General features: G+C 36.6%; 1 protein-coding gene across 1 annotated transcript in view; it reads right to left on the bottom strand.

Moving 5' to 3' along the window:
• LSAMP (limbic system associated membrane protein) overlaps window positions 1-18760 on the bottom strand; it is a 518247-nt gene that overhangs the window by 255451 nt on the left and 244036 nt on the right. Inside the window, exon 2 of the mRNA XM_088140751.1 lies at window positions 2296-2528. Coding sequence (XP_087996877.1) covers window positions 2296-2528 — 233 coding nt within the window. The remainder of the gene's footprint in view (window positions 1-2295; window positions 2529-18760) is intronic.

The following is an 18760-nucleotide window of genomic DNA, read 5'->3' as shown; positions in this document are numbered from 1 at the left end:
TGCCCTAACATCTATATTCCTTGTGATACTCTCCACCTACCTGTCAGCATTTCACATGATAAAGATGCAGTGTGAAATCAGCAATCAGTCATTTACATCTTAGCAGGCACAAGAAAATATCCTGTCCATTTTGAATTACTTGTCCTTCAGATTAATGCTAGCCTACCATTGGTTATCTTAGAAGGTATAAATTATAGGACAGGAATTCCTTCACAAAATCATCATTTATCTTTATGGCTTCAGATAAAGGCCAGCAGATTAACAAACCAATTCTATGTTTACTCAAAAGTAAATTCTACTTACTGCAGCAGAACTTAGTAAATATCCACAGAATTGCAGAATCTATTTTCAGTTTTCTCATATGGTTTAGAAGATCAAAGCTATTTTAGACCAGGACAGATTAACTGTTTAAGTAGCCCAGGGGCACCTATTCTGTCTGGAAGTGGCTCTTTGGGGACTCAAGTAGAATTTTTTAATGTAACCAGTTGGTTAAAACTTCTAACTGGAAATATCAGAAACTGAACCCAGGGCTTTCAGCACACAGATTTGGTTCCTTCCCTAGGCAGATTAAACTTTTAGCTAAATTTACATGACGTGGTAAGTCTTGATTTATCTGAATATGGTTTTCTGAACAAACCAAGTGGCATTATTCACACATATTGCTAAGCTGCAAACCATTGTTTAATATCACTATGTTTAGATTGTTATATCCTGCCAGAGAAAACAAAAGAGATACAATAAGTTAATAAGCTCAGATCTGAATGACATATCACACCAAGCCACAGTTTTTTGAAAAAGCTACACACCTTAACCCATGAACCATTATTTACAAAAGACAACGGTTCCATTCATCAAAATGTTCTAAGCGAAAAACAAACCATTGTTTGGCTTAGTGCAATCTATATGCCTTCATGTAAAGGTCAAGAATGCATGTGACAGTTTATAACCAAATGCATCAATTAATGAAGTCATGGGTTATGCAAGTATGATCAAATTGCTTCACGCCAGTTATTATCCAGAAGTTACTATCACATTAGAGCAATTGCTATAGCATTACAGTGTGAAAGAGAGAGAAATACTTGCATCATTGTCACAAATGTATTGCCAACTAAATATGTGTAGGAAGACCATAGGGAAATATGAGTGCATTAACTCTCCATTTGTTTCCCTTGCAACAAATATTAAGCAGCAACTTGCTTCCGATGCTGCAGGCAATATCATTGTTCGTATTCATAATTCTCTATGAATTACTCAATTCTGTGATGACCCAACTTTTCATGAAGGCTTATTTTGGGAAGATAATTGTGCAAAGTTTGCTCTGCCTATCACATGTGAAGTCCCTCCTTCTCTCCAAAATCTTCTGCCCACAGATAATTGCCAGATTGGTCTAGTAGACAGTGCAGACCAACACAGGAAGATGGTGAGTACTATCCTGGCTTGCTAATGCATAAGAGGGCTGAAGGAGAGAGAAAGAATGAAAACTAGACATTCTTTCCCCAACTTGGAACTATTTAGCAGGAAAAATAAAAATAAAATAGGGCCTTATTATACATTTCTCATCCAACTCCCCAAGATGCTAAAAATAAATAATAATCTGATCTGTGGAGAACAGTGGCCAGTTTTAATAGGGGTAGAAGTGGTGAGGTGGGTATGTTGGTTATTTTTCCGTCTCCCTGCAGGATCAGGTATATCAGTTTCATTAAGGTGATGGAGTAGATACATTCTGCCTGGTGAAGCAGACAATCTAACTATCCTGTAGGGAATGGATGGGCACTTTTAATGTTGCAGAACCTGTTCCATATGAGAAATGGAGTGGGTTCTTCCTGGGGAAACAATATTGGGCAGAACCATGCACTCGCACCTGTGCATCAGCTGGGTCATATCCAGATTTTACAGATGGCATAGCTGTCTGTCTAAATTTGTCTCTTCCCTTCAGGACAAAGAGTGATAGTTATTTTCTTACTGGTAGGTGGTGCTAGGGAACTCTACCAGTCATTTTCCTTAAGCTGTCCTGCATTAAAAGTGTGAAGACAGCATTAGCCACTGGCCTTATTGCTGAGGAAGACTCAGGAATAATGGCAGTGCAAGTACCAGCTTACAGACTGGAGGAAAGCACATCAGTTTATGAGGAAGAACCCATAGGTTAAAAATAAGTGTGTAAGTTAAATATGTTACCAATAACTATAAAATATCAAAATTCACTTAAAAGAAAAGATGAAATAAGATGGAATTCTTCATTATAAGAGCTAGTAGTTTTCCAAAATTCTGCTCCCATTTCCAAACTTGAATTCTTACCTTGAACAATCAAATAAACTTGAGAAGTCTTGGGATGGTGCAGTGTTTGGACTGAGCATGTATATGACCCTTCATCATAGATATCCACTTTCTGGATCCGGAGGCTGTATTCCAGAAGGGAAAGCTGCTGGAGCTCTACTCGGGGGTCCAGAGACCACTTGTCCTGACCAGCAAAAATGATGCCAGAACGATTTAACCAGGCCACCTTGGAGCTTTTGTCTTCTATAAAACACCTGTATGAGATGACAGAACGAAATACTGGTTTCTAAGAAGTCCGTGCATTTGGAATTTAAAACAAGCATGAAAACTTTTCCTATGGTCCCATCACACTGATAATGCATGTATTGTAATGGCACATCTCTAGAGGACATTTTAATTTTCCAGAGTACTTTCCAACCGTTCCTATATTTCCCTTCTTAATAATCCATAATCAGTAAAATTGCAACTATTCTTATCTGTTGATCTAGCCATAGAACTAGGATTACAATTGTAGTATGTGCCAAATGAGCAATATTGACCTAGGAATCACAGCTGAATCTGTTTGTAATGGTCAGTTCCCAAACTAATAAGAATTAAGAAGATGGTTTTATAAGCAGTCATTGGCGAGCTCCTTTGTTATCACTGAAGAGGCCTACCAGTTTATGGCTTAACAGAAAAAAAGTAAAAAAAAAAAAAAAATGAGGAAGACTACCCCAATTATATGTTAGTGAGAATACAGAACACAAAACATTCCAAGTACTATGCCAGTTTGAGGAAGGAAAGATTAAGGCTATGAGCTGTATTTTCTGTTACATTACACATTGCCTTTCTAGCACTGTTTTGTGCCATACCTTTTGGCATTAAAATGGTGTGCTATTGCTTATTTACCCCCAACGGGCTGTATCAGATAGCTTTCAGCTACTGAAAAGTAGATACTGCTTGTCCCTTAGCCAACCTCAGTTCAACATCTCATGCCTTTCTTGATCAAAAAGATGAGAAACCTGTTCAGAGTGTACAGATTCTTACTGCTTTCTTATCTGCTTATACCACCATGTAATACATAAATAGGACAGTGATACAAAAATGCAGTACAATTTACCACTTTCACATGGCATGTTATTGTCGATACTAAGAGGATATTAATAGGCAGAGAAATGAACAGAGAGCCTTTGCAAGCACCATAACTCACTTAATCCTTAGATATGAAAGCATAAAGAAGCTCTTACAAGTTTGGGAGCTCCAACAGTATCTCATGGATGAAACCAGCCAGTAAGGGTTCTGGAGTAACATGGCTTCATCAGATTTGGAAGGAATATATAATTGTTTACATGAGACAACATGAGAGGGACAGCTGTTTGGCTGACATTGGTGAACTTAAAAAGAACTTGATTTATTTTGATTCCATGATTAAATACATTTTGGTTACTGTCTATATGGAAAAAACTTCTATATACAAACTACACAATGCAATTTAGAGTGCTCCTAAGTATAAATAAGTAAAATGATATATTTTGGTACATGTTGTAGTTTTCCATTGTTCATTAATTAGAAAATTGGCACTGTCCTCCTTACAATAAAACCAACAAAATCCTGATGGATACTCCAGCCCAAATCAGCTGCTAGTGGAAGTGAATACATTAGGACTAGCAGAATAACATGTATTTCCATGTTGTTTTCCCTTCTTCAGTATACATTTTAATTATTTGTTGTGAAGCAGACACTGAAAAATAAAATAACATGAAATAATGATAATTACAGTTTTCTGCGTTATCCATTAATACACTGCCATTGTGGCAACTCCTTTAACTTTCTAACTTTTATTTAGCACCAGCTGTGTAGAGGCAGTGTACAGAAATAATCTGCATCCTTCCCAGAAGACTAACAATCAACACTACAAGATATGAAAGGCAAAGATCTTAGCATTGCATTGCAATTGTATGAAAGTACTCCATGCAATTTGGACAAAGCATATGATATCCCTAATGGCCTATGGATAATGCTGGCCTTGATTGGAGTGATATTTGGGCTTAGTTTGAGCAAATATGAAATTATCACCACCAGAATCTATAAATGATGTGCATATCATTTGCAAAGAATCCTTAAACTAGAGAAAAGAAGGACTGTACCAACTCTCTTTCTTATTTCTATGAATCTTTCATTCTTTGCTAACCATCTTAGTTACAGAGAACATTTCTCTGAGTCAATGGAACCACATTAATGTTATTAGGTTACATAACTTGAAAACATCATGCCTGTCAATTGTGGTTGTTTTTAACTGATTCCTTTTTTCTGCCAGAAACGGAAGCACTAATAATGAAGCTAAAGCTTAGACGTTTTGGACACATATTGTGAAGGCAAGAGCCAATCTGAGAAGACCCTGATGCTTTGAAAAATGAAGGTAGTAGAAAAAAAAAACACGACAGAAGATGATGGCTAGATTCTGTCACCAATGAGCTCACAAGAAACTCAAAGATACAGTTTCTTACAAACAAAATAAAGTTACCAAGTCATACGAAGTTGGAAAACACTGTATCTTTCTTTATTGCTATACAAAAAATCCAAGTTACATGAACCTTGGCCAGTCCCTCTGGTTACCCATAGTACTGTCACTATTTCCCATAATTTCCCATAGTTGATTGTGGCTACTGTTGTTTGTGTTCCTGACAAATTTTCAACCTTTCAATCTTTTGCTACCTTTACTAGCTTTCCACAGTTAACGGCTCTTCCTGTTGTAATAAAAGGCTTATCTGTGGGCTTCAGTCATGAAATGGAGACTAACATAAATTTGAATATCTTCCTACTTTTTTTTAGTAGGAATAGCAGCAATGATTGGTAGTAGTAGAGGCTTTAGACTTAAAGAATCTGGATAGTCTTGGACTGTAAACATCAATTGCTCCTAGAAAACAGAAAATAAGAACATAGGAACAGCTGTACATGATCAGACCAAAGTCTATCTACTCCATCATATTTTTCCCAATTACCATCCAGCCATTCACAGGTCATGGTTTCAATAGCATCCTTTTTGTTTTGTCAGAGTATTATTTCTGAAGATAGAGGCAATAAAGAGCCATTTAGACACATAATCCTCAATTGCCTTATCCTTCATAAGTTTATCTTATCCCTCTCCACTGTGATGGCCTTCTGACAGAATTGTCTCCAAATTCCTAGCTATCACAATGCACCTTGCAGTCCCAACATTTCTGAAGGCATCAGGTTTGGGAAGTCTGGTTTATAATACCCTTTTAAAAACATTAGATAGCAGCCTTTATGATACCTGGTGATAGCAAATATATTTTGTGATACTCCAATCCTGCCCTTTGCTTGATAAATAGCTCTCTGTTTCAGTGCTCATGGATGTTTCTGCAATGCTTAAGAGTGAATCCTTGTGTATCTGCATTCTGGAACTACACCAATATGAGAGCCTGAGCACAGATCCTGCAACAGTTTTGCCTCCTACATGATGGGTAAAATAAGTAGGCCATCTCTCAAGAAAGCTTGGTCTTACTAGGGTTCTTTGAGGGCTGTTCAAAGGCTAGAGAAAATAAAAAGCAAAATCTTCTAATCATATTTTTGCTTGCTGTACATGTTTAATGCTTCCATTTCTATGACTGAGCCTTTATCATCTGGAAGAGGGGAAAATTGGTCACTTTTCTGTCCTCCCCTCCCCACTCCCAAAGGCAGATTAAAGTAAAGAGACGTTAACATCCATGCCCATTACTTTTAATTTTTTGTTCCCTATACCTGGTAGTTCAAAATATAGTTCAAAAAATAGCTTCCAATATTTCTAATTATCAACACAATAAAAAGCAACATCTCACTTGCACTGTATTTCTCATCTTGTATTACTAAATAAAAACCTCTAATCCCCAAGGCTGTTGTTCCCCCACCTTTTGTCATCTCTGTTCACACCAGTGAATTTTGAGAGAGAAAGATAAAGATTGGAGCCTAAAGATAAGAAAACTCTTTGGCGGCAGATGGTTTCTTGGGGGGGAAGTCAGACATTTACAGTGTTTCATAGACTGAATGTAGGTGTGATCTATCTGCTGAGATCACAGATTTCTGCTTTGCTAAATCATGCTCAAACTTTAATATGTTGTCTTCTTTGGCAAATAAGTTTGCATTTCCTTCCTTTTGTTATCCAATGCAGTTATTTCTGGATAGAATGTTTTGAAAGAATTTAAGGTGGCTGTGTGTCCAACTTAAGAGAGGACTATCCTCTGTTTCAACAGCTGTTGAAATATGCTCATCTATTTGAATATATTCTCTATCTGGAGAACTATGCAATCATGCAGCCCAGTTTAAATCTCAAAATGTTGTCAGTTAAGTGGAAGAACTCTTGTACTGAAGAATAAGCAGGCACACAGATCAGATTCCCTGGTCAGTATTTCCAGCTCTAGTGATCTATATTGAGATTCATAATTTAGCATATAAAGTTTATCTTCCATCCTCCCTTTGCTAGTGCGTCCCCTCCCCCCTTGGGGATAAAATATGAGTATCTTTTTTATAAGTATCTTTCTGACAAACAATCAAGCATAAAACAATACCCTAATCAAGAAATACCAAGGAGAAAACCACACCTCCTCCAATATTGGCAGGGGAAGCTACTGTAAGGAGCAAACCACACACACACTAGCACTGATGATGTTACCTAGTCAGGTAATGGAACATCTGCAATCAAATAACCAAGCTGAGAAAGCACCATGGACTCCATATAAGTATCTATTCTAATGAATGATGGAAGGTTACTAGGAATAATATCAAGAATAAGCAACTTGTGGCACTTATGTTATAGTTTTATGTGCAGTTCTCTGCCTAATTTCAAACCCTTATGGATAAGGTCAGATGTCTAGTCCAAAGTATTTCTTCTTTCCTTCTCTGTGATATATATATATATATAAAAAAAAAAAGAGGTGCCAGGAAGAGAGAGAATGGGGATCCTACCCTTTTCCATTGTTTCCTTACCCCTTCTCCCCACCCCGTAACATATTATTCAAACAGCAACTTTAGATATTCAATATTGTCTTTCTCCATGCAATATAATTTTCCCATGAAACATTAATCTTGCATGGGATAAAAGACAGCCAGCTTGATCTAGTGATTAAGGCACCAGGCTACAAAGTTTGATCTAGTGATTAAGGCACCAGGCTAGAAAGCAGGAAACTGTGAGTTCTAGTCCCGCCTTAGGCATGAAAGCCGGCTGGGTGACTTTGGGCTGGTCACTCTCCCTTAGCCCAACTCACCTCACAGGGTTGTTGTTGTGGGGAAAGTAGGAGGAGGAAGGAGTATTAGGTATGGTCACTACCTTGAGTTATTTATAAAAAATAATAAAGGTGGAATACATTTTTTTAAAAAAATCTTACAATTGTGAATGAAGAGGACCAAAAACAGGATATATTTTTAAGGGTTTGTTTTCTTTTTTAGTTTTTGGACTCATGAATGATAATGTACATAGTAAATTTTAGACAGATTGTGCATTAGGTAAAATGGAATTTCATTAACCAAATAGCAGAAAAACCAGTTTCCTGACATGAAATGTCAAAAACACAAACTTTGTATGTAACACTTGGCCTTATGAATTAAACTAATAATGATTTATGTAAAGGTTCTCAGGCAGAGAGTAACAAGCATTAATTCAGGATAAACAGAATATTAAGCAGCAATTTAGCTGAAGTCAAGACAGCCAATATATAGCAACCATTAGATACTAAACTGCTGTAAATGTTTATTAATAATCAATGAATATTATGATAATCACTGTCCATTATAGCTATCAAACTTTTTAATTGGCAGCTTAGCTAAACATAAGTGCTTACTTCTGGCCAAAATTATGCATATTTACACTCAGATAACAAACTTATTTTTTTAATGGAGTAACCTACCTCTATTGATGTGAACCACTAGCATGCTTTGTGACAAGCGTAACTCTCAGGCCCTCTTCAGATAGACACACGTTCAGATACACACACTACACAAACACATGAAGGAGCCAGATACAACTCTATAGGCTGGGCCAGCTGTACATGTTTTTTCTCACATGAAAAATCAAGGCTAGCCCACCTATTTTCCAAAACGTGACAGCTGTTTCAGACAATATGTTTTGAAAAGACAGGAAATAGTATTTACAAAAGTGTTTCTTTTTTATTTTTTTCTCTATATATTCTGCACGCACAGAATATTGGGAGAGAGAACTGTGGCTCCATATCCTCCGAGTTAGCCTGCTTTCCTTAATTGTCAGTGGAGATCCTGTTCTCTCTGATCACATCTTCAAAAACTAATGGATAAGGAATGAATGAGACACAGCTTTTCCAGCATGATCAGCTTCATGAACTGGCATATAATTTTGCATACATTTCTATCATAATTATTTTTGTTGACATGGAATAAATTTCCCCCTCCTCCTACCTGTTTCCCTCCCCATCTTCCTCTTCTCTGATGCTTAACAAATAGCTAAGTGAGGTGAAGATGGATGGTAAGGTATGTGGATAAGAAAGAAAAGAGTGGTGACTCTGATATTTTTAAAACTGGTTTTTGTAAATTTGGTCAGGAAAATTTAAAGATATGTTTATCTTCTTTTGTCATTTTTTAAAAATCTGTCTTGCTGAACCCCAGTTTTCTTTCAAAATATCATTATTTGTATAATCTCAAAATTAAGTAAATGAAAAGTTGTGAAGTCCATTCAGCTTAAAGAAAAGGACATTGTGCAATTTTCTCATATGGTCAGATCTAGGTAAAGTTCCAGGTGCAATTGATCATGATTCTCATACTGGCAATTTCAACCTACGTCAGATAAAATACTATACCTGAAAAGGAACATTAATAATGCTTTTTAAAAGAGGAGGGCACACCCCATCATAGCAAAATAACAAAAAATTGGAATATAAAATGTATTTTGGAGTAGTTTGAAGAGACAGCAGTCATTCCTCTCTTCCAGACAAGCTGCCTTATTCTGAGAGCAATGCAACCTGTTAAAGCTTCCACACAAAGCTTCTCTTCCCTTAAGGATCACACAACCTTGAGTGCTGATGAGCCGGCTATAATCTTGCTATTTCACAAACATTTGCAGGATTCAGCTAACAACTTCCCTTGCCACCCATCCTAGCCCCCAGCCACCTTCAGTGCCAGTAGCAAAATGGGAAAAAGAGAAATAAAACAGGATCAAACACTGCTTGTTCAATGCAAAACAATGCTGACTCCCAGTAGGAAGCATAAACAAGCCTTGCAAATTCTCTAATGTATTGTAAAGTATGATCCTGGAAAGCAAACTCTTTTGTTAGATACAATACAGATTGGGGGCAAGGGTGGGGGGAAAGGTGAGATGCAACATCAGAGCAAATCATACAAAAATGTTTTTATTCTATTCAGCTTTCTTCCTCCAACTGATCAAATGTAGCATACTGTTGTTAAAAGGAAAGAATAACAAGAATGTAGAATTCACCTTTTAGCCTCTTTTTATTGTATCCTGGGGAGATCCAGGAAGCTATAATAAAAACACTATAAAGCTTGTTCCTGCTGGAGTTACTTTGGAAGAGTCATTGGAAAGTGCTTGCATTTTAAAAAACCAAGACAAAACATAGAGGCAAAGACAAACGAAGGCAAAACATTTCCCCTGAAAGAAGGAAAGGAACTAGCAGAAACCCTATGATCCGGAAGGTACATTGAGAGACTTCTGAGGAATTAAAACCAAAATAATTTGGATTATACCTACAAAATATATAAAGTTCACATCCTTAGTTGAATGTATAGGTAGTCCTTGCTTAACAACCATAACTGGGACTGGCAACTCCATTGCTAAGTGAGACATCATGTGACAGCTACTTTCAAATTTACTGCTGGCTTCTCCATTGACTCTGCTTGTTGGAAGCTGGTGGTGAAGTGTGCAAATGGCGATCATGTGACTAGGATGCTGTGACAGTCATAAATGCCTGCTGATTGTGAACTGCATGAATCTCAATCACACAACCGCAGGGATTCTGTGACGCTTGTGTGAGGACTGCCCATAAAGTTACTTTTTTAGCACCGTTGTATGAATAGTCACTAAACACGGCAGTCATTAAGCAAGGACTACCTGTATGCTCACGTACTTTCCTGTCTGGAACACATAGGAAACATTAATGTACAATTTTTATCAGTCATGTCTTGTTATCTGTCTTGAATCCCCTATGGACAGAAAGATCCAATAAGAACAATCATCACCACAATCTTCATTGTTAAGAATCAAGTTGGCATAGCAGAGTCCAATAGTTCCAAACTGGTGAAAACCATTATGTCAACCCATTCCAATAGCCTTCTATAATTTTGAAAAAAGACAGCCAAATGCTTTTTAGAAATTTCTAGAAGTTCTTGTTGGAGAAGGAAAGATCCTACTTTCCTGAAAAATTCTTCTTTTTTAACATTGGGAAATATGGGGAAGATTTATTGAGTGATATGATAAGAACGGATTTGCTGTGGTTGATCTATAACTGTTCTGGAGGTGATGTAGGTGATTCTGTTTCACTTTTTCAAAGGGTGGAACTCTTTTTTACTTCTGTGAGGAAATATTTCTCTCTCTGTCTCATGCCACTGACCCCTGTTGGCAAGGCTTCTGTATTGAATAGAGTCAGAGATTTCTGGGCTCAGGGATTTTTGACACTAACACAAAAAGTGTAATGTGACTTAGTCCAGGTTTGGGCCTGCCTTTAGTCATTTTACAGTAATTTATTTCTATCAGCAAGACCTATGCAAATATTTTTTCTTTATGTAATGAGTTATATTTCTTGGAGAATGAAACAATATCTGTATATTTGAAAAGCTCCTTTCAACTTGGCTGTCTGTACATTTTCTCTATGTATTCAATGCCTAGCATGTTTCTAGTAAAGTATATTGCCTACGCCCCCTCATTTAGCAAGTGCGTTCTGTTCCAATGACTTGGTCATTAAGCCAAATGGTCACTAAGTGAACACATGACTGAGAGAGAAAGAGAGAGAGACACTGCGAAGATCGCTGGCTGCTACTGTCTTATTCAGATCATGTTATCTCATACAGTGTCCTGTCCCTGATCCATTTTTCCCCTTTTTTGTCCCCTTGCAGGGTGGAGAGATTACTTAAGCAAGCTATCTCTTCCTGAGGTGCTTTTCTCCACAGCCCAGTGATTCCCTAAAAAGTGCTAACCCCAAGTTAACAAGTTCAGCTCTGTGACCTTAATTAGTTGATTAAAACCTTCCAGTCAGCTTGCCTGCCACCTGAAACTGACCAGAACTTAATCAGTTAATTGTATTTGAAATGGTCTAACCAAGGTAGTCACTAAACAAGGAGAGGTTGTACTACATTTGATGTCTGACATCCTGAAGTTTAAAAAAATGCCCTGAAAATGTTGCTTTTTTTTCAGGATCCCTATGGACCTGGAACAGCTATTCTTACTGCTTGCAATATCACATTCCAGGATAAATTGTGTCAGGGTTGGATAATGTTGAAAAATATGTTTGTATGCCTGTGTGTGCACACACACACAAACTTGTTTATACTACTATTCCATAGTGTTTTTAAAAAATTTTTTATTGTTGGCCATTTCTACTGCACTTAAGTATAAGTGCATACTAAAACACTTATACTAGTACTACTTATACTCTTGCTAAAGATCCACATAGAAGCTTCAATTAAGCAGTTGCTCATAGTGTAGGCAGAAATACAGTCTTTCTGAAAACGAAGCATAGATTCCTTTCACTGTTTAGGACAGATTCAACAGCTTCACCTTCATAGCCAGAAGACTGGCTTTGATCTTGAATGACTGCAGAATAGGATCCTGTTTCTCTGCAGAGAAAACCCAAATCTAGATAGCAGCTCCAATAAGTTGGACAACTCCATTTCTGCATTCATTTAAGACTCTTGTCTGAATTCTGCAGAAATGGGAAAAGATTTCAGGCGTCAGGGGGCTCAGTTTTGAGACATCTTGCCTAGAGGAAGCTATTTTACAAAATTAAACTCTCCCAAAGAGCTCCTAAACAGTGTAATTATGTTGGTATTCCAGAGTTTGTCTTTAGCTAATGGGTGTGTGTGTGTATGTTTCTCCCTCAGAAGCTTAAGTAAAGCAATTGACCATCCAACAGAGCCAAATACTGCAGAGGCCAAGAAAATACTAAACACTAACCTTCCTTATACTTGCATGTAGGTGGACAAGATGTACAGAAGTAGAATTTTAGCAAAGCTTTAAAGAGTGAGTGAGAGAGAGAGAGAGAGAGAGCGAGCGAGAGAGAGAGAAATGGTAACCAGAAAGGCAATTCGTCCATGTTTCCATGCTCATTCTTGGGTGAGCCACAATACAGAGATTTTAAAAGAAAAAAAGCTTATTTCGGGCAAAATGTGTAGTCACTATTCTGCCCATTTTATTTTGTCAGAAAGATTTGTTCTTGTTTTTCAGTGGATGTAATCAATGAATGATCAGTCACAGCAATGACTGACATATATAGGCTAGATACGGAAATTTCTGGAAGATCTATTTGTTTTTTAATCTACCATGATGAAAAATAACTGGTGTTTCATGAGATATGGTTTCAATATGCACATTTGATGTATCAGCTGTGATTGGGAAATAATGTATCCTCTCACATTAAAAAATAACGAAAAAGGCCTTTTACTTTTAAAAAGTGGTGACTGTTCTGAATTTCTAAACATTTAGAAATGAAGGCTCCATATGGTACCTTTATTGAAGAAATTAGCAAGGACAGGAAGAGGTTTGGTTGAAACTCCTGCATGCCTAATAATTATCAAGCTTGCTGAGACAATCCGATACATTCTGTGCTGTGCCAGAGACTAACAGCATCTGGAGTCCTTAAATCAAAATAAAATGCAAGATGATAACCAGGGATATGCAGAAAAATAGTAATAGAACATAGGTATGAGTGGGAGGCAAAAGATACCAAGAGGCTGCTGCTAAGTATTAGCTAAAGGCAAAAATTTTATAATGCAAGAAAAACTCTGAAAGAAATTAGAAATAAAGGGAAGAAATGAGACAGGGCAGAGACATGAATTTATGAGAAAATGTCAGAGACAGGAATAAAGACAAGAGGGAAGATATAAAGACAGCTGTGAAGCTTTCTGTCTTGCCTCTCCCACAGTTGGATACTATTCTACAAACATAAAAATGATCAATGAAGGAAGACATCAACAAAACAAGGCAGAAAATCAAATATGAATTCATAAGAGATGCCATAAAGTGGTCCTTTCACATTAACAGGTTTGTTTCTTAGGTAAAAAGAGGGCCACTTCATGTTTTGATTGCTGCAGGACTCCTGATCGTGGAAAATGTGGAAGAAATGCTGCAGATCACATAGCCCTGACAGTATAATCACTTGCCTTAACACTGTACTAGTGGCATAAAAATAACAAAACACAAGAAAAAGTCTAGCAGCGGCAATTTTTTGAGGAGCTTAACTCCCTCCTTTCCTTTCTCCTGTATTTTTCTGTCAAGAACAGCTTCTGAGGGAGAAACACAAACACTTACCCTCATTACCATATCTAAAGCTGAGTTCTGAAATACCAACAGCAATTGATGCTCTGAGAGAGAAAAGGTGGCACATTCACTTTTCAGCTGTTCTGCTGCTGGTCGTTGGAACAGTAATTATTGCCACAAAAATATCGACAAAATCTCTATACAGTTTAGGATGCCATGTTTCCAGAGCTGGAAATGGTTTAAGAAAACAAAGCAAGCTAACAAAGGGATGAATGGAGGAAGGAGAATAGGAAACGGAAAGGAACGTCAAAGGGATGACTTTAAAAAAGAAAAGTTTAAGATCATTAAATATGTTTAGATCTGACAAGCAAAAGTTTGAGGAGACCAAGTTAATATAAACAATGTTGCTATGAAAGAAGAATAGTCTGAAAGATATAAACCTAAGAACAATAGAATTTTTTTTTTCTAAAGAAAAGGGAAAATGTGAGACAGGGTAAGTAGATATCTCACCCAACTGATACCTAAAATAAACTTATTGTCAGGGGTGGGAAGATTATTTGTGGGATTTATTGCTTTAGATGCAAAAACAATTTGAGCAGCCTTTGTTACTATACTCAGTGTGGGATGAGAAGTGTTATTCCTCTCCCAGGCAGCACAGTCTCTTAGAATCATAAAGTTAGTGGTTATGTAAGACATCTTGCCCAGCCAAAGGGTTAATGCAGGGATTGGGGACAATTCTGGGTGTAGACCTAATGATAGGAGAGCTACTTGACTTTGAAGCCAGAATTATGAAGACACAAGTATAGATTCCACTTTGTAAATGATTAGTATAATATAAATATTGTGCATTTCAACACAGAGAGGAAGATTGTAACCAGTTGATCTGCCTATTAGCCAAGTGTCCCTTCTTAGAATACTTCACTGTTAAATTACATATTGATGGACAGTCCTTCAAAGACATATAACTTTAAAATAAAGGACTATTTTCTGTAAGCTAGGACATATATAGGGTATATAGCTGTTGAAATTCTGAGTAGTCATGTCATGGATTCAGGAATGATACAAATCTCAAGCAGAATGAACACACATCAGTTACACTTGGAAAGTATTACTATGTATATGTATATATATCCATTTTCTCCTAGGTGGGCTTTTATTAAACTACTAGGGGAAAGGAAGTGACCTTGTCTCATAGATCAATTGGCCAAGTAGGTATTAGATGTTAATAGGAACTTTTCAGAAAAAAAACTGCTATTATTAGAATCCATAGCAAAAAAAAAAAAAAAGTTAAGATACCATGGGAAATTTGTTCCATACACCTACATTTTCTTGTCCTCCTTATTCCTCTAATTCCCTAGGCCATTATTCCCCAGATACTTCAATAACTTTTTGTTCTCCAGAGTTTCTGCTAGTTTGCTCAGCCCACTTTCTTGTTTCTCCTTCTGCCAAATGACTCTTATTATCATTTTTAGCCCTTGTTCTTACCTAAGGCTTCTTCTTCTAAGTTATACTAAGTTTTTTAGGATACCGTATTTGGTAGAACCTGTTCTTGGCTGTTTTGAGTAGAATGAAACTTTACTTACTTACTTTAGTCCAGTTGCAAACAAACAGCAGTTGTTATGCATTCATATGAAAGCATAGTTAATATGGCCTTCCCTATTGGTTTCTCGACATATGTAATGGACTGCCAACTGAGTAGGTATTATGGGAGTTAAAGTTCAGCACATCTGGAATTAAGCTGCAGTAGAACCATTGCATATACTAAATGTTTGACTATATGTTTGATATGTTAGATTTTCTTTGGAGGCTCTGCCCACTGACTTGGCAAAATTCCTTGGATACATTCATACAGTATGAACAACACCCAACAAATTGTTGATTTGTGTCTACTACCTTTTTAAAAAAATTACAATTGTTTTTAAAATATCTCTTTCCATACACATGTGTATACATAAATCATAAATGTACAGACTGATATAAGAGAGCTAAGAGCTTTCTTATTAGTATTTATTCATTAATATTTCTTAGGACATAAGCTAATAAAACAAATGATATATAGCTATTATATTACTTAAAATACTAAAGAAACTTTTCTTTTCTCCTCTTCAAATGTTTGATTTTTTTGGATATCAAGGATATGTCACTTTTGTCCACTGTCAGCTATGCAAGGAAATTATTTGAAAAGAACTTGAAGCACGAAAGAGAAAGAAAGAGTGCTGGGAATGAGGCCTCAAGATGGCTTTGATCTGAACTCACCTTCATCCTTGCACCCATAATGAGCTTTTCCAAAGGAAGATGCAGTTATAAATAAATAAGCAGAGGTAGTAGGGTGGCGAAGAAGAAGAAATGGCAGGATTTATTTGATGAAAGATGTTTCTTTTCTCCTTTATCTTTTTCCTTGTTGACATGAAAGATAGAAGCTGATTGATAACAAATGTTGTGGACAAGGAAAAGCAAGACAGAGAGGATCAACTGATCCTTCAACAGCTGACATGGCTAGATTCTATTCCTGATTGCAGGTACCACTCTTATCTTTAAAAAAAAATCTTTTTTTTTTTGTTACACCCTTATTGTATCACACAGCCTTCCCTAACTTGATGCTCTTTAGTTATGTTGAACTTCAACTCCCATAATCATCCAGTCTTTCCCCATGCTAGGAGATAAGGGAAGTTGAAGGCATTAGGTTGGTAACAGCTGGTAGAGCAGCCTACTGGAAACTTTCTGCTCCAATCTATGAAGGAGTTTAAGGCAGGCTTACAGATATACTGTAGCACAGAAGATTGGTTAGGGTGAAATGCTTTCTCTGTCTGTAGACTTTCATGTATATCAACAGGAAGGTTGTTCACTATTTTCTGTAGCTTCTGGTATGCTTTCCTGAAACAAGAGGGCTTTAATGTAAATTAGAAAGAAAAATCAGGAGGAAAATTCAAAAGAGAGAAGGAGAGAAAATAATGGATACAGAATAGGACTTCTTAGCAACAGATAAATCAAGAGGCTATAGTACTCTCACCTTCTCAAATCTTTTTTCAGTTGTTTATTAACAGGCTATAGAAGTAATTTGTTTGAATTTCATCCTTGGGGAGATTAAAAAAATAAACTACATGCATAAGTTGCTTTCTCAGCAACTTAAAAGCCAATGGTGGCATAAAAGCAGTGATATAATGATTTTTCATACACTCACTTTCCCCTTGACAGTGGTTTAGCACCACAGGACTTCAAAGTCCTTTTAATTCTCTGCTTTATTTAACTGATGTAATTAAAATAAATTGATTTCATAATCAATTGGTTATCAAATACCTATAACTGCATGAAAGCTGTAGCATTATTCCTTAATCTCTGATGCTTTGGTGATCTAAGCCAACTTGCTGTCTCTTTAACTAAGCAGCTATAGTTATTAGCTTATAGCCAGGTAAGAGGAACTTGAGGTGTGAAGGAAGCATACAAAATGGATACTGTTACCTAAAAATAGATAAAAACATTTTTTGGCCTTGATAAGAACTGATAGGCCATGCCAACTCAATACCACCTGTTAGTCAAGATATAGACACCAAATATATTCATCAGACAGAATTGCTGTCTGTGCATCAGACAGAATTGCTAAAGGATGTAAAAACAGATGGTTTTCAGCAAAGTACACCAAGTCATCATATACCCTGCTTATCAACAACAAATGCCATATCTATTTCTATATCATAACACATACACACTTCCCAAAGCAATGAGAAACTCCCCCTAAACCTGATCAGTCAGTAACTGCTTGTAATGATTGCTCTTACTATTTCGTTCTCCTTATTATGGAAATTATATTATTATATCTTATTGCAGCCTTTATCATCTTAGTGCATCTAGGTGTGTGTATTTCCCATAATTCCTTAGCCCATATAGTCACCGCTATCAAATCTTCAGACCTGGCTGAGCCCAACAATGGGCAAGGCAGGTTTTCTGATTAAAAATTAAGGCATTATCATTTCCATTTGGAAAGGCACCAGAATAAGTCTATATATAGATGCATTCTAAAGAATCACATTTCTCTATTTCTTCAAGATACAAAAGACAGTACCTCATATTACCTCATATAATCTACACAATAATACTATGGTGTTGTGTTATCTACTAATCTAAACAGGTTAATCAATACCATATTTTTAATCCTAGAGTCTCCTTATCTAATTTGAGCAACACTTCATGTTGGTTTCCTAGAAGAACAGAACTACCTTCTTTGAGTTAGATTGTTTGCATTTTTGATCCGTGCATTAAGAATGCCTCTTTCATTTACCCTAGCAGACATAAGCTCTTAACTGTAATTCCAAATAGGATGTTTCAAATAAAATAGAAGATAACGTGTCCCATGGTTTCCCATGCTTTTCTCATTGTTGAGGCTAAGGCAAAGTTATTTCCAGGTTCAAACTTGGCCTTTTCTTGATTGATGAATCTAATAAAGAGTTTATTGTGATATAAATAGCCTTAAAAATATCCTGGCGAGACAATATCAAAGCTTAATGGCCTCATGCATGCAAGGTCCCTATTTCAAATAGCACTAAAGCTTAATGAGTTATGCTTCACAAAAGTTTTCTATTGAGGGTGAGAATTGATTTGGGGAATTACACAATGGCAGAATAAAACAGATAAGCACAAGTGGAAAAGAGTAAGCACTCCACCAACTTTGCATGATTCTACTTTTGATCGTCTAGTCATCCTGAAGTATAAGTACAATATATAAGAACTGACATAAACCAACATAAGCCTAGGACACCAGTTCAGATATCACTTGGATGAAAAATTGCCAACCAATTTATGGCCTTTGTGGCCTTTTTTGTATAGCTATGAGTTGATTTGGAAAGAATTCCTACAGATGCTGGAATTGTAAAAACAATTACTGAAAATGGGTCAGCTATATTTCAGAAAGATGAAAGTCAATTTCAGCTCAGTTATGAGGAAGACTGTAATGTGGAATTTGTCAGAGCTGCCACCTTGCTGCCAAATCATACCAGGCTGCTCAGAAGGATAACTCCTTCCTTAATCAATTCTTCCTTGCCTAAAAAACAAACAAACAAACCAAAA

This window comes from Python bivittatus, unplaced genomic scaffold, assembly GCF_059951505.1.
Source record: "Python bivittatus isolate LINGU-HERP-01145 unplaced genomic scaffold, Pbiv_v1 ctg000340_np1212, whole genome shotgun sequence".
In the NCBI taxonomy this organism is placed as follows: Eukaryota; Metazoa; Chordata; class Lepidosauria; order Squamata; family Pythonidae; genus Python; species Python bivittatus.
Note: the sequence above shows the minus strand (reverse complement) of the source record. Positions and strands in the feature narration are given on the sequence as shown.